This window comes from Lepus europaeus, chromosome 7, assembly GCF_033115175.1.
Source record: "Lepus europaeus isolate LE1 chromosome 7, mLepTim1.pri, whole genome shotgun sequence".
NCBI classification, from domain to species: domain Eukaryota; kingdom Metazoa; phylum Chordata; class Mammalia; order Lagomorpha; family Leporidae; genus Lepus; species Lepus europaeus.
In genome coordinates, this window is record NC_084833.1 from 53,587,158 (window position 1) to 53,600,873 (window position 13,716).

Genomic DNA, 13,716 nt, shown 5'->3' on the forward strand with positions numbered 1-13,716 from the left:
GGTGCCCTGTGCCATCAGGGATAGGTCTCTCCTGCCCAGCAGCAGTGACCACAGGCCCGGGGGTCTCACGGTTCATTCAGAGAGAGCTAATTCTCCTCCCCCAGCCCCAGGGGCATTTCCAGGCAGAGCTGTCCAGTGCACCGGGAAGGACACCTGGGGTTGCAGGACCCACAGCTGTGCTCTGGGAGCTGCGCAGACTTGACAATGAAAATCTAGATGGGGCAAAAGCTGCGGGAGGTGGGAGAGGGGCTGCCCAGAGACAGCTTAGCGGTGCTGCTAAGAGATTCCCGGTGGGTCGGCTCCCAGACGGACGGTGGCCGAGTCTGGAGACACCGGGAAGCTGCGGCCAGAGGCCGGCGGACAGGGGGGAGGCCGAGGAAGGGGAGGACGCCCAGAGGTCCCGCCCCTGCTCGCTGGCCGCCTGCGTCCCGACAACTAGCAACTGGGTCTCCGCGTGGGCTGGTGGGACCCGCGCGAGACACGCAGCAAGCCAGGCAGGGATTCCTGCGCGAGGGCGCGCGCTGAACTGCCCCGCGAGGCGGAATCTGCCCACCCAGGGGCCGGGCCCAGCGGCGCGCCCTCTCGAGCAGCTTCGGGTCCCGGGCAGCCGGCGCGGGTGCGGCGCCGCCCGGCGCGGGCGGAGGCTCCGGCTCGCCCCTCGGGGGCGGGGGGCGGGGGCGGCTGGCAGGTGGGGCCCGGGGGCCGGACTCCGCCTCCCTGCGCCCTCCCCGTTGGTCGGCGGCCGCCCAGCCCCGGCCCCTCTCCGGAGCCGGAGCGCGATTGGTGGCGGCGCGTGTCGCTCGGAGGGGGCCGGGCCGCTCGGCGCCGCTGCTCGCCCCGCCGCCGCCGCGCCGCCGCCGCCGCCGTCCTCTCAGCAGCGCGGGCCGGTCGGACCGCCGAGGCAGCCGGCGCCCGGCGATGGGAAGCGGCGCGGCCGCGGACCCAGGCTGTGACAAAGTTTCCCAGACGCGCGTGCCGGGGCTCGCGGCTGCCGGCCACCCGTGACCGCTCCAGGATTTTTAATTTGGAAGAAAAATCCACCTCGTTCTCTTTGTCAAGCTCTCTGTCCGGGTGGGCAGCGGCGGGAGCTGCAAACTTGGGCACGGCGGCTCCGCAGCCAGCGGGCCGGGCTTTGGAGGACCTTGGGACGCAGGTGCTGAGGCGCCCGGCGGCCCCGGACGTGCTAGGGGGTGTGAGCGCGGGAGAGTCCGGGGCGCGCGACCAGGAGGGTTCCCCGGGAGCTCTATATGGAGGAGGGAGCCCAGAATGGTGTGCACCAGGAAGACCAAAACTTTGGTGTCCACCTGCGTGATCCTGAGCGGCATGACCAACATCATATGCCTGCTCTACGTGGGCTGGGTCACCAACTACATCGCCAGCGTGTATGTGCGGGGGCAGGAGCCGGCGCCCGAAAAGAAGCTGGAGGAAGACAAAGGGGACACTCTGAAGATCATTGAGCGACTGGACCACCTGGAGAATGTCATCAAGCAGCACATCCAAGGTACTGGCGCCCCGGGAAACTTGGGCCGCCCACGAGGCCGGGGAGTGCCCAGTGCCACGCGGGGTGCGCCGGGGCGGGTGCGCGTGCAGCCGGCCACCGCGGGGCCCCGGGACGGCAGATGCGTGGTGGTGGTGGTAGGGCTGCGTGTGCGCTCTGGTTGGCGTACGGGACCGGCCGTGGCCGTGGCCGTGCGCGGAGCTGCCCGCGCGGGTGTGTGCAGGTAGCTGTCGCTGTGGGGGCGCGCTGCGCACGTGTCCCAGGGTGCTGCTCGCGGGCACTCGAGATGGCACGCGAGTCCATCTCGTAGTGTGTGTGCGTGTGAGTGTGTAGGAGCCACAAGGCAAAGGAGCTCGTGTGGCCACTGTCAGGGACCGGCGAGATGCCAGCGCGGACCCTCAGGCTGCGGGACAAGCCGGGCCAGGGAGGTTGCATTGCTTGCTGCGCTGGGTCGGTGGGCCACTGGGAACGCAGTGTGTGTGGGTAGGTGGGTGTGTGGGTGTCTGTGGCTGGAAGGCTGCTTAAACCTAAAGTGGTTTTGCACCGCAGCCCGCGGAGCCAGGACCCCTCTCCAGGAGCAGGTGTCAAGGCTGGGAAGAAGCCCAGGTCAGGAGCTCCGTCTGCAGCGGTGGCGCCTCCGCCCAGGACCTGGAGAACACGCCCGGGGCTGCGCCTTCGCGGCGGAGCGGCCCGGGACCAGTGAAGGCCGAGCCCTCCGGTAGTTCACTCCCAGGCCCAGCGAGCGGCCGGGGCAGGTCGGACCGACCGGCGCGGGGTGGCCCAGGAGTCAGAGGCTGTGCCCTGTGGGCGCGCTCCAGGCCAGCGCGGGGTTCCAGAGGGAGGGCGGGATGCGGCGCTCTGGATTCTGAGGCGACCGGATCTGAAGAGCCGTGGGAGGGAGAGGCGAGAGGCGGCGTTCTGCGCGCGAGCTCCGGTGCCGGCCCCCCGCGCACCTCTCCCGTTCACACTGCTTTTTCTGCACGTCCCTGCGCCCCGGTGTTCCGGTGTGTTAGCGTCCTAGGGGCAGAGCCCAAGCTGGTTCACCTGTGAACCCTGCAGGCCCGACAGACGGCGTGCAGCGCACGGCAGAGCTTGGCACGCTGAAGGCTGCCTCCCCCAGGAGCCCTGTCTCGTTCACACGTGGCTGTCTGCCTTGCAACCCTTGCACCTGCTGCCCTTGCCCCCGTCGGGACTGATGCTCTGCCTGAATTTGGCGTGTCCTGCCCCGTGATGGAACAGTTTCTTCCCAGGGGAGGTTGGGGTCGGAGCAGGGGAGCCGTCTGGGTCCGCTTTGCTCCCTGACCGATGTGAGTTAAGAACAGGCTTCCCCAGGAGAGCAGACCTATGCCACTTTCTTCTTCAGACCTGCTTCCCCCTCTGCATCTGGCCCTGGCTGTGGTGGGCCAGGTTGTCTTGCCGTGGGTGCCTGGAGCTGCTGTCTCTTCCTTGTCATTTCCCACGCCCTGCCCTGGGTCCGGATGGACAGTTATCAGCTCTAGAAGTGGGTGTTCGCCCCAGGGCGGTGGGGGATGGTTCCCTGGGAGGCACAAGGCCATGCCCTCCTTCCATGTCTGCACTTTGCCAACAGGTTTTGAGAGGTTTCTGTTCAGATTCCGCTTGTGTGTACGTGTTCCTGGGAAATGATTCTCTCCTGGGAGGAGGGGAGGGGGTGGGCTGGGTCCCGCTTTGGGCGGTGTTGAGGGGATGTTATTAATCCGTGAGCTTCTCCCAGGGTGAGCCCCTATTACGTTGGCTGTGGATCGTGCCACGTAATTTATGAGGCTGTGCGTGAAAACAAGCGCGGTGGTGAAGTTCAAAGGGAGCCTTTGTGATTTTCTCAGAGGGAACCTTTAACTGTGTATTGTTCAGGAGACGAGTAAGAAAAGAGCAGGATCCGTAACACGCGTGCCAGTCCAGTTCTCTTGTATGCGTGCAATGGCTCCTGTGGATGTTCAGTCTCAGGACACAAAGGCCAAACCCACAGCCTGGAGGTGGGTGGGAAAGGGGCAGTGACTTGGTGAAGACCACAAATGAGGCAGAAGTTGGGTGGTTGTGCTGTGATGGTGTGGCAGTGATTGACAGCTCCCTGCAAGGTGCTGGAGTGCTCTTCCCTCTCCCCCAGTGACCCGGATTTTAGAAAGACAGATAAGGAGCCCCTGGGACTGGTCAAGGGTAGCTCTCGAAGGCAGAGGGCAGAAAGGGACCATACACTAGACTCCTGTACTGGGTGATAGAGGTTGATTCTATGTAGTCCGCTGTCAAAGTCCCTCTAGTCAGCAGAGCCTATTGAATAATCCTGTTTACTTGGCTGAGCTGAGACAAATAAGAGGCAATAGTAAGAAGGAGGGGCCCGGCACCGTGGCTCATTTGGTTAATCCTCCGCCTGCAGTGCCGGCATCCCATATGGGTGCTGGGTTCTAGTCCCTGCTGCTCCTCTTCCAGTCCAGCTCTCTGCTGTGGCCTGGGAGGGCAGTGGAGGATGGCCCAAGTGCTTGGGCGCCTGCACCCCCATAGGAAACCAGGAAAAAGCACCTGGCTCCTGGGTTTGGATCAGCACAGCGCCGGCCATAGCGGCCATTTAGGGGATGAACCAATGGAAGGAAGACCTTTCTCTCTGTCTCTCTCTCTCGTTGTCTGTAACTCTACCTGTCAAATAATTAAATAAAATCTTTTAAAAAAATAATAAGAAGGAAAAATTGGCCGGCGCTGCAGCTCACTAGGCTAATCCTCCTCCTGCAGCACCGACACCCTGGGTTCTAGTCCCGGTTGGGGCACCGGTTCTGTCCTGGTTGCTCCTCTTCCAGTCCAGCTCTCTGCTGTGGCCCAGGAGGGCAGTGGAGGATGGCCCAAGTGCTTGTGCCCTGCACCTGCATGGGAGACCAGGAGGAAGCACCTGGCTCCTGGCTTCGGATCGGCACAGCGCGCCGGCTGTAGCGGCCATTTGGGGGGTGAACCAAAGGAAGGAAGACCTTTCTCTCTCTTTCTCTCTCTCTCACTGTCTAACTGCCTGTAAAAAAAAAAAAAAGGAAAAATTATATAGCACCTGTTATACACTGGACCCTCTTCTATATGCTTTCCATGTGTTGACTATTTACTATACACAGCCCTGTGAGGTAGGTGATAATAGCCCCATTCGACAGATGTGGAAACCAAGGCCCGGAGAGGTTCCATGAGTTGTCTAGGGTCACACCACTGGTTCTTGGTAGTAAAGGGGTTTAAACACAGCTAGTGTGGCTTCAGAGTCTAAATTCCTAACCACGTGCTCTGCTCTCTCCTGGGACCCCCAGGTGAGAAGAGTTCCTTGGAACCAGTTGATGACGGTGGAAATGAGTGTGAGAGTTAAGACTTCAGAGGACGGCTGGGGGGCGATGGCGTCGGCATCGACACCATTTCCCACTCGGAGATGCTGTCCATAGAAGGACTCAGGAGGCTCAGGGTTTGGTTTGGTTTCCTGGCAAGAGGCAGAGGTGCCATTCACCTCGTGTTTGTTGCGCACCCTGACGTGTTCTGCAGAGAGTAGGCGTTGGATGGGTGAGTGGGTGAATGAGAGAGTACTCCGGGCAGAGGCCTGGTGCACCAAATAGTCATTAATGAGAGCATTACCTTCTGCAAAGAACATGTTTTGCTCCAGAGGCGTGCTCAGGTTCCTCTTTCCGGAGGAAGGAAAGTTGTCCCGGAAGCTGCAAATGTCACAAAATGTTCCGCAGGATGTTCAGAAGGACTTGCAATTAGAAGAGGCTTTGGAGCGTCACCCTAGAGGTCTGTTCTCGTCATGACTGAAAAGTTTATTTTCCTCTTGGGGGTTGCAGTGATATTTCATTTTAATTTGTTTTCTGATTGAATGATTTAATTAGATGGTGTTTGAGAATCTCTTGGGAATGTAAATTGCAGTTTTGAGATTTTTTTCCCCCAACCAAATAGCTGTTAAACGAGAGGGTAGAAAACTTCAAATTTTTTTTTTTTTTTAAAAAAGCATCCTGATAGCTTGGAAACACAAAATACATGTCATTACAGGTTTGGTCCTAGGAGGAGAAAGATCAGATGGGTGAGACAGGCGGGGGAGGTAGAGAGTTTGCTGAAGAAGACCCAAGTGTTGGAGAACTTAGGGGAATGGAATTGCTAATTCACTGTTAAAAGCAAAAATGACTCTCCTTTTTCTGATTAGGATCTTGTTGAATCTAGAAAATAATGTGCTAATGTTAAGAAAAAAAAATTGTTTACTTTCATTTTATTTGAAAGGCAGAGAGGCAGAAATCTCCCATCCATTGGTTTGCTTCCCCAAAGTCTGCAACAACTAGGGCTGGACCAGCTGAAGCCTGGAGCCCAGAACTCAGTCTGGTCTCCCACATGGGCAACATGGACCCAAGTCATTGAGCCACAGTTACCGATACCTTCAAGGGTGCACAGTAGCAGGAAGCTGAAATTGGAAGTGGAGCCCAGACTCAAACCAGACATTCTGACTTAGGATGTGGGCACCCCAAGTGACAGTTACCACTGCACCAAACGTCTACCCCACAGAAAATATTGTAAAATGTATAAAATTGTCCGTAATTCATTCTGCCCTAATAACTATTTTGCATTTTGAATATTCTTTACTAGCCTTGTCTATTTGCCTCTGCAGTTTTTTTTTTTTTTTTACAAGATTGATTTATTTATTGGAAAGGCAGAGTTACAGAGAGGCAGAGGCTGAGAGAGAGAGAAGTCTTCCATCCACTGGTTCACTCCCCAGATGGCCTCAACAGCTGGATGTGCGCTGATCTGAAGCCAGTAGCCAGGAGCCTCTTCTGGGTCTCCACATGGGTACAAGGGCCCAAGGACTTGAGCCATCTTCTGCTGCTTTTCCAGGCCATAGCAGATAACTGGATTGGAAGTGGAGCAGCTGGGACTCAAACCGGTGTTCATATGGGATGCTGGCTTTACCCACTATGCCACAGTGCCAGCCCCCTGAAGTTTTTTTTTTTTTTTTAAGGTTTATTTGCTTATTTGAAAGGCAGAGTGACAGAGAGAGAGAGAGAGAGAGAGAGGTCTTCCATCCACTGGTCAGCTCCCCAAATGGCTGCAACAGCTAGGGCTGGGCCATACCAGAGCTAGAAACTTGGAACTCCATCCAGGTCTCCCACAAGGGTGGCAGAGGCCCAAGCACTTGGGCCATCATCTGTTGCCTTCTCAGATGTATTACCAGGGAGCTGGATTGTAAGTGGAGCAGCCAGGACTCTAACAGGTGCTGGTACAGGATGCTGGTGTCGCAAGTGGCAGCTTAACTACAATGCTTGCCCCTGCCCCCATATTTTAAAATCATAGTTATGATTTATGTGTAATCTTGTAGTCTGCCCTTTTTAAATTTTCTTTTTGTTAGGAGCATTTTTTCATGTTTGCTACATAGTTTCCTGGCTCCACATTTAGTTGCTGGGGATGTAATCTGGGCCAGGCTCTGCACTGGGGCAGTAGTCGGGGGTCACGATGGTCGGAGCCACTCTCAGTCCATGTGGTCCAGTGTTGCTGGCAAAGGACAATGGGTTCCTCTCTTCCACACGGCCCGCTCATGAAATCCCGGTCAGAGAGGAGAAGGAAGGGGAATGTTGCAAACAGGCATTAAACGATTGTGTTTTAAAATTATGTGATTAAAGCATCTGGTTTTCATGTAGGTTCACGTGCCAGTTCTTTGATGTCAGGCCAGAGCACTGACTTTGGGGTGAATTGCCGATCGGTATTCGGCTCATCTTCCTGGCACAAACTGCTCCTATGACGTCCTGTTTACCAAGTCTGATTCTAGTTCTGTTTTCTTTAAAATTCTCTGGGAGCTGAAAGGTACTAATGATGGTATCTCTGTACAGTAGCCTAGTTTTTTTGTGATCTTTGTTTGACCTTTTGCAGTAATTTTTCTCACATGTAATTTGACTGCGATGTCAGGGACAACCTTGCTTAAAGTCTTACCAAAGCATTTAAATTAATTTTCTTAGAAACAGCAACTCTCATCGTTTTAGCAGTCAGATTTCATATATAATTAAATTGGGTGGTTACAGTGACAAGTCCAAATGGTGTAAACATGTCTGGGAACCAGCCCAGCGAGGGGGAGGCGACTGGGAGCCGCAGTGGTTGAGAAGGGGCCACATGGAGGGACAGAGGTGTCGTGGGGTTTGTTGGACAGAGAAAATGGAAAGCCCAGTGGATATGGAGAGTGGACCGAGGTGGGGGTGTTTAGGAGAACTGTTAGTGTGTTGGTAATGGTTGCGTAGTATTCTCACCATCCTGTGCCATTGTTGAGACAACCACTTCCCTATTGTTGGACATTCTCAGCAGAAGTCAATGTCTTCACCTCTTTTTTTTTCTTTTCTTTTAAATTATTTTCAAGATGTACAGGGGTCTTCAAAAAGTTCATGGAAAATGTGTAATATGAAAAAAGCTATGCATGGATTATCAGAGTTTGCATTCAGATAAATGCACCTTGTACTTCCAGTTTCCCATGGACCTTCCGTAGCCCCGCCAAGTTTCCAGAAGGTGGGTAAGCAGTGACTCAGAGTGTGAGTGGGACAGACGTGTGGCCAGCAGTCGAGATGCCAGCCAGGACGTTCATATCCCGCATCCCAGAGCCTGCAGTTCATCCCCAGCCCAGGCTCCTGACTCCAGCGTTTTGCTCATGTGGACACTGGGAGGCAGTGAGAATGGGTCCGGTATGTGGGCTCCTGCCATCCGAGTGGGAGAGCTGAACTGAATCCCTGGCTCCTGGCTTTGTTGTGGGCATTTGAAGAGTGAACCAGCAGATAGGGGTTCTCTTTCACTGCCTCTCAAATTAAAAGAAAAAACAAAAATTACTGTGGACATTTTTATGAAAACTGTTTTCCAAAAGGAAGGGCTTGCTGTAGAGGGGCTGACAGTAGTGTTACTGTACCAGTGTAATGGAGCTTGGCCAGTCTTGGATGTCATCATCCAATTTTTCTGGGCCAATGGAATCTCTGTCAAACACACTATTCTGTTAATTTGTCTTCCTTTGATGACTGCTTCCCCCCACCTACATGTTTGCCCTCATTTTGTGAAAACTGCTGTGTCCTTTGCCTATTCTTCTCTTTGACTATCCATGTTTGTGTATTTTACATTTGTGTTTTATTTATAGCTATCTCCATCCATCGCGCCTGCCTTACATGCTACGTATATACTGGTTGTTTCTCATAGATGGTCTAGGGGAGTAGTTTTCCCACTGTGTCCCCAGGCACCCCAAACCTTCTAGAAAGAAGGTTTGATTGGGAACCAAGAGGTAAAAGGCTCGGGAGGGGTCTCCCAGGCCCCAGCTCTGGGCTCCCTCCCTCCCTGGGACTTGCACACTCCCTGTTCCTGTGTTCTCTAAAACATGTGATTATTTAGCAGCCTCTACTTCTTCAGAAACAGGTTGAAAATCACTGGGGAGGAGAGGGGAAGATCAGACTGTTACATTCTGGTGAGGCATGATGGAAGCAGGAGGAATTCAAGAGAGTAAACAAAGCTAAAAGGAAAGTGAATTCCTGGGTGGTGTTCCTTTAGCATCTATTTTCCCTTATGAATACCATGATTAATAATGTATTACATTATATGACTAATTTCTAAATCCATTATCTCACTTCACCGAATCAAGATCATCCCAACAATGGGAGAAATGGGTTATTAGCTGCATTTTGTTTCCTGAAACTTTATTAGGCATTTGATGTGCATATTAATGCACATCGGGTCCCTGACAGCAGATTGCTCTGTTTGCTGAGTTGCAAACCTTAGGTGGTCCCCAAGAATCAGAAGATGCCCTAGGCTTGGCGGTTCTAGCTTTTGGATGTCGCCTCAGCTTGGCTGGTGTCCTCATCTGGTCCTTTGTGGGGCAGGGTTTGTGAAGAAGAGGACGGATTGTTTGCTGAGTGCTTGGCGTTTATTTGAGGAAAGGACGTCATTTAAATAGTGAAGCTGTTTGTCTTTCGGCGTGCACAGTGGCAGATGGAATTGTGTTGGGACGGTGATTGATATTTAGCGAGCGTTGAATAGCACGGCTTAGAGGTTGAGCCTAATTGCCTTGGTGACCAGCCCAGGCCCACATCTTTGTGCAGCAGACAAACCTTGCCAAAGTTGTATAACTTTTTTTCCCCATGGTCAGAGAATTTTCATTTTTAGCCCTAAGTGTGTAGGCTGTAAAATGAATGAATTCTACATTCTTTCCCACTCACTTGACGTGAATTGTTATTTGCCCTTGATAAGTAGGTAGGTGTAGAATCTCAAGGAGAATTCAGAATGAAAAATGTCAGAGAAGCACAGCCTGCTTTCTGGCTTGGACGGGCCTTGGAGGTCGGCTTCAGCCACTTGGGTTGGGCTAATCTGTTTCCGCAGGTACCGCTGGAATGCAGATACCTATAGCAAGGTTACCGCAGCGTCTTCCTCACCATCCTACAGGATGTCTGACCTCACTTCACCTGCAGAACTGAGTGGGCTATTTATAGTCTTGACCTGGGGCTGCATTGAGGGTCTCACTTGGGTTCTGTCCGGGAGCCTGGGAACAGAGAGGCTGCCGTGAGGAGCCTCTTGGAGAGCAGTCCTGCTGGAGCTGATGTCCAGAATGCCGCCAGCAGGAAGCAAGATGGGGTTTGGGGAGAGAGGGAGGACTGTGCATGGAGCTGGAGGGGCACAAGTCTGTACAGGTTGGGCAGGCACTGGGGTAGGGAGCAAGAGGCGTTGTGGATGAGGTCTGCTGGTGATGCTCCAAGTCAGTGAATGGTGGGCTGGGCTTTTTATGCTGGGTGTGGAAGTCTCTCGAGGGCTGGGTAACCTGCCTTAAACTTGGCAGCCATCCCGTGGCTCCTACCACTGTTATCTCAACAAATCCATTTTGCCTTGGGGTCACAGTCAGCTGCATTCCTCAGTGCATCTCCTTGCCCCCACCCCCAGCCCCGTTCCTGACACACATGCCTTCACACGCAGGGCAGGGGCCCCGGGGCGGGCCAGCACGCTGCCTTCATTCTCACTCCACCCCTTCCCTTCCCACTCACGGAACCACATTAGTATGCAAAGGAATGCGATAACCTTGAAATCTCTTTAATTTACACAAAGTTAATCATTCATAAGTTTTGGTACTAAATGACAGTTAATAACAAATTACCTCACAAGTGTTCCAGAATACAGTATGTTGTGGCAGTGATTGAGGACAGCGGGCATTCTGGAAACCTCTGGGTGGGTCTGCGTACCCCTGATGGACCCTGCTGGGTGCAGCCAACTGAAGCTTTAAGCAGAAGGGTTCCTGGTTATCTGAAGGCTAAAGCCTTGGTAATTTTTCTGGCTACATGACGGTGGATTAAAATATATTGCTAGACAGATCATCCCAGTGGGTATGCAGTTCTGAGAGGTAGTTCTTTTTCATTGCCTGACATTGAATTTCTGTTTTCTGAAGGGTTTATTTTTGGTATGTGAGGCTTCCCTTAATGGTGTTAGTCAAAACTCCTAAGTTATCCGGCCCCAGCGAGACACTGAGAGGCTTCCTGGAGAGTCACCACTGAGATGGCATTGGAGCCCGCAGGTGCACCTCATTGGGCTCTGATCCACCACCACTGTCCTCCAGGAGCTCACGCAGGTACAGTGGGAAGAGCCAGAGAAGCAGCAACTGCACCGCTCACCTTGGGGACGGCGCGAGGTGCAAATGGGTGCTTGCTGCCCAGGTCCTGGGTGGAGCGCTGCCCCTGAACCAGCTCTGGTGCTTGTTGGGCTCCTCCAGTCTGACACGTTCTCTGTCTCTGAGCTCTGGGAGTCTAGAGTGTAGGGCCATCGGGATCCCAGAGGAGTGGGTGGGCAATTCAGGAAGTCTGGCTGGATGGCACCTGAAGCTTGGGCTAAAAGTGTCGTGCTAATGACATCTGGGAGCCTAGGGGAACAACAGCAAAATCGCCTGGGCCAACGAGTGTGGAATAAGAACGCTAAAGAGACAGTTGAAGTGACAAATGGGAATCTCAGACAAACTGTCAATTGATTTTAGAGCAACAGGCATAGCAACAATTGCGGTTTGATTGAATCAAAGACATGGAGGAAGAAAACTGCTTGTGCATGTCAGGAGCCAGCTAGGTGCTGTCCTGCAAGGTTACTTAATTTATTTTATTTAAAGGGAAAAATGGATTTTTTTAAAAATCAGTGATTCCTTTTCCTCTTCACAAGGTGATTGAAGTAGGATTTTGGAGGTGGGAAAATTAAGACTTAGAGAGTGCCATGCTTTGGATAGGATTTGTGTGTGGCCCTCAAAGGTTCATGTGCTGGAAGCTTGGTCTGGGTGCAGTGATGTGGACAGGTGGCAGAACCAATAGGAGGTAGGGCATGGTAGGAGGTGACTGGGTTGCTGGAGGAAATACCCTCCACAGGGATTCATGTAGTTCTCCAGGAACCCTGGTTAGTTCCCACAAAGATGAGTGTTAGGATCATGCACGGCTCCTGGGTCTCTGGCTTCCTGTCTCCCTGGAGACTGCTGTCTCCCTCCCGCACCCACTGTGGTGCCATCTGCCATGTTGGGAGGCAGCCAAGGGGCTGACCCAAAGGCTGACTCCATGCGGCCCCTTCATCCTGGGCGTTCAGCCTCTAAAACTGTGAAGTAAACACACTCCCTATGTCTTACCCAGCCTCAGCGTTTTGTCACAGCAGTGGTAAGTGTTTGTCCAAGGTCGCAGGGCTGATGGGTGGCCAGGGTGCAGAAGGAAAGCTGTCTCCAAGGTCTATGCTGTCTTCAGAAGAGAAGAGAAAATGAAAATTTCACCCGAGACTGTGTTCAAGTGTGGGCTCAAAGGCCTCAAGTCAAGTGGGAGAGCGGCAAGAGAGGGAGCCAGACAGGGGGCGTGGCTTGTCACACACAGGGTGGCAGAGGGACGAGATCATGGTCTGGGTGGGTGTCTAGTGCTGTTACGGAGACTGTGAGAGCCATCTCTCCTGGATCACCATGGATCACTGTGGAACCAGGTGCTCTTTTTATGTGCCCTTTTAAAATTTTTTTAAAAGATTTATTTTATTTGCTTGAAAGAGTTACAGAGAGAGGTAGAGCCAGAGAGACAGAGAGAGGTCTTCCATTCACTGGTTCACTCCTCAATGGCCTCAATGGCCAGAGCTGAGCTGATCTGAAGCCAGGAGCCAGGAGCTTCTTCCAGGTCTCCCATACGGGTGCAGGGGCCCAAGCATTTGGGCCGTCTTCTACTGTTTTCTCAGGCCATAGCAGAGAGTTGGTTTGGAAGTGGAGCAGCCAGGACTTGAACTGGCACCCATATGGGATGCTGGCACCGCAGGCCAGATCTTTAACCCTCTGCACCACAGTACCAGGCCAGACTTTCTCTGTTTTAAACCTGTACATGGGGCTGGCACTATGGTACAGAGGGTGAAGACACGTCCTACAGGGCTGGCATCTCATATGAGTGCCAGCTCTAGTTCTGACTGCTCCACTTCTGATCCAGTTCCCTGCTAAAGTGCCTTGGAAAACAGTGGAAGATGGCCCAAGTCATTGGGCCCTTGCACCCACATGGAGACCCAGAGGAAGCTCCTGTCCTGGCCTTTGGAGCCATTTGGGGAGTGAACCAGCAGATGGAAGATTTCCCTCTCTCCCTCTCCCCCCTCCCCCTCCCTCTCTCTTCCTCTCTCCCCTTCTCCCCCCTCCCCCTCCCTCACTTTCTCTCCCAATCTCTCCCTCCCTCTCTCTCCCTTTCTCTCTCTAACTGTACCTTTCAAATAAATAAATATTTTCAAAAGTGAATAAAATAAGCCCGTACACGCAGATGTACCCTCCGTAAATCTGGATGCTTGGTCACCGGGCTTCTCTCAGTGCCTTCTGTTCGGTTGTCACTCCCAGGCCCGGGGCAAAAGCAGCTCTCCTGGTTACACCGCTTCTGTGTTTCTGTTCACTGCCCTTGAACGCTGCCTTTCCTGAAGAGCGCTAGAGGAGGCCGTGAGGGTCCCAGCAGCCCCCGCCGACAGAGGCTGCCTCCTCTCTCCTTTGTTGTTTGCTCTGCTTTGTTTTCAGTTGTCTGAGCCTCGTAGGATTTGGAAAGGAAGAAACAATTGCTGTAAAGGAAAGCTCTAATAAAGTGGTTTGGGCACAAAACGTCAGCAGCTGTTTATTTGCCCAAAACAGTAGGAGTCTGTATTAATAACCGTGTGAGTTATATGCTGGAAAGTTTAAAGTAAGCAAAAATCTTCCTGGAGCCCCCACAAAGGGGTTTTTTTTCCCCTTTATTGGACTAATCTCTCTTCCT

At 53.3% G+C, this 13,716-nt stretch overlaps 1 protein-coding gene across 1 annotated transcript in view; it reads left to right on the forward strand.

Annotated features, from left to right (window-relative positions):
* Positions 1-884: 884 nt before the first annotated feature.
* The window catches only part of GALNT18 (polypeptide N-acetylgalactosaminyltransferase 18), a 337,202-nt gene continuing 324,370 nt past the window's right edge, over positions 885-13,716 (forward strand). The window contains exon 1 of the mRNA XM_062198112.1: positions 885-1,501. Within this exon, the coding sequence (XP_062054096.1) occupies positions 1,267-1,501 (235 nt within the window). The 5' untranslated portion in view covers positions 885-1,266. The remainder of the gene's footprint in view (positions 1,502-13,716) is intronic.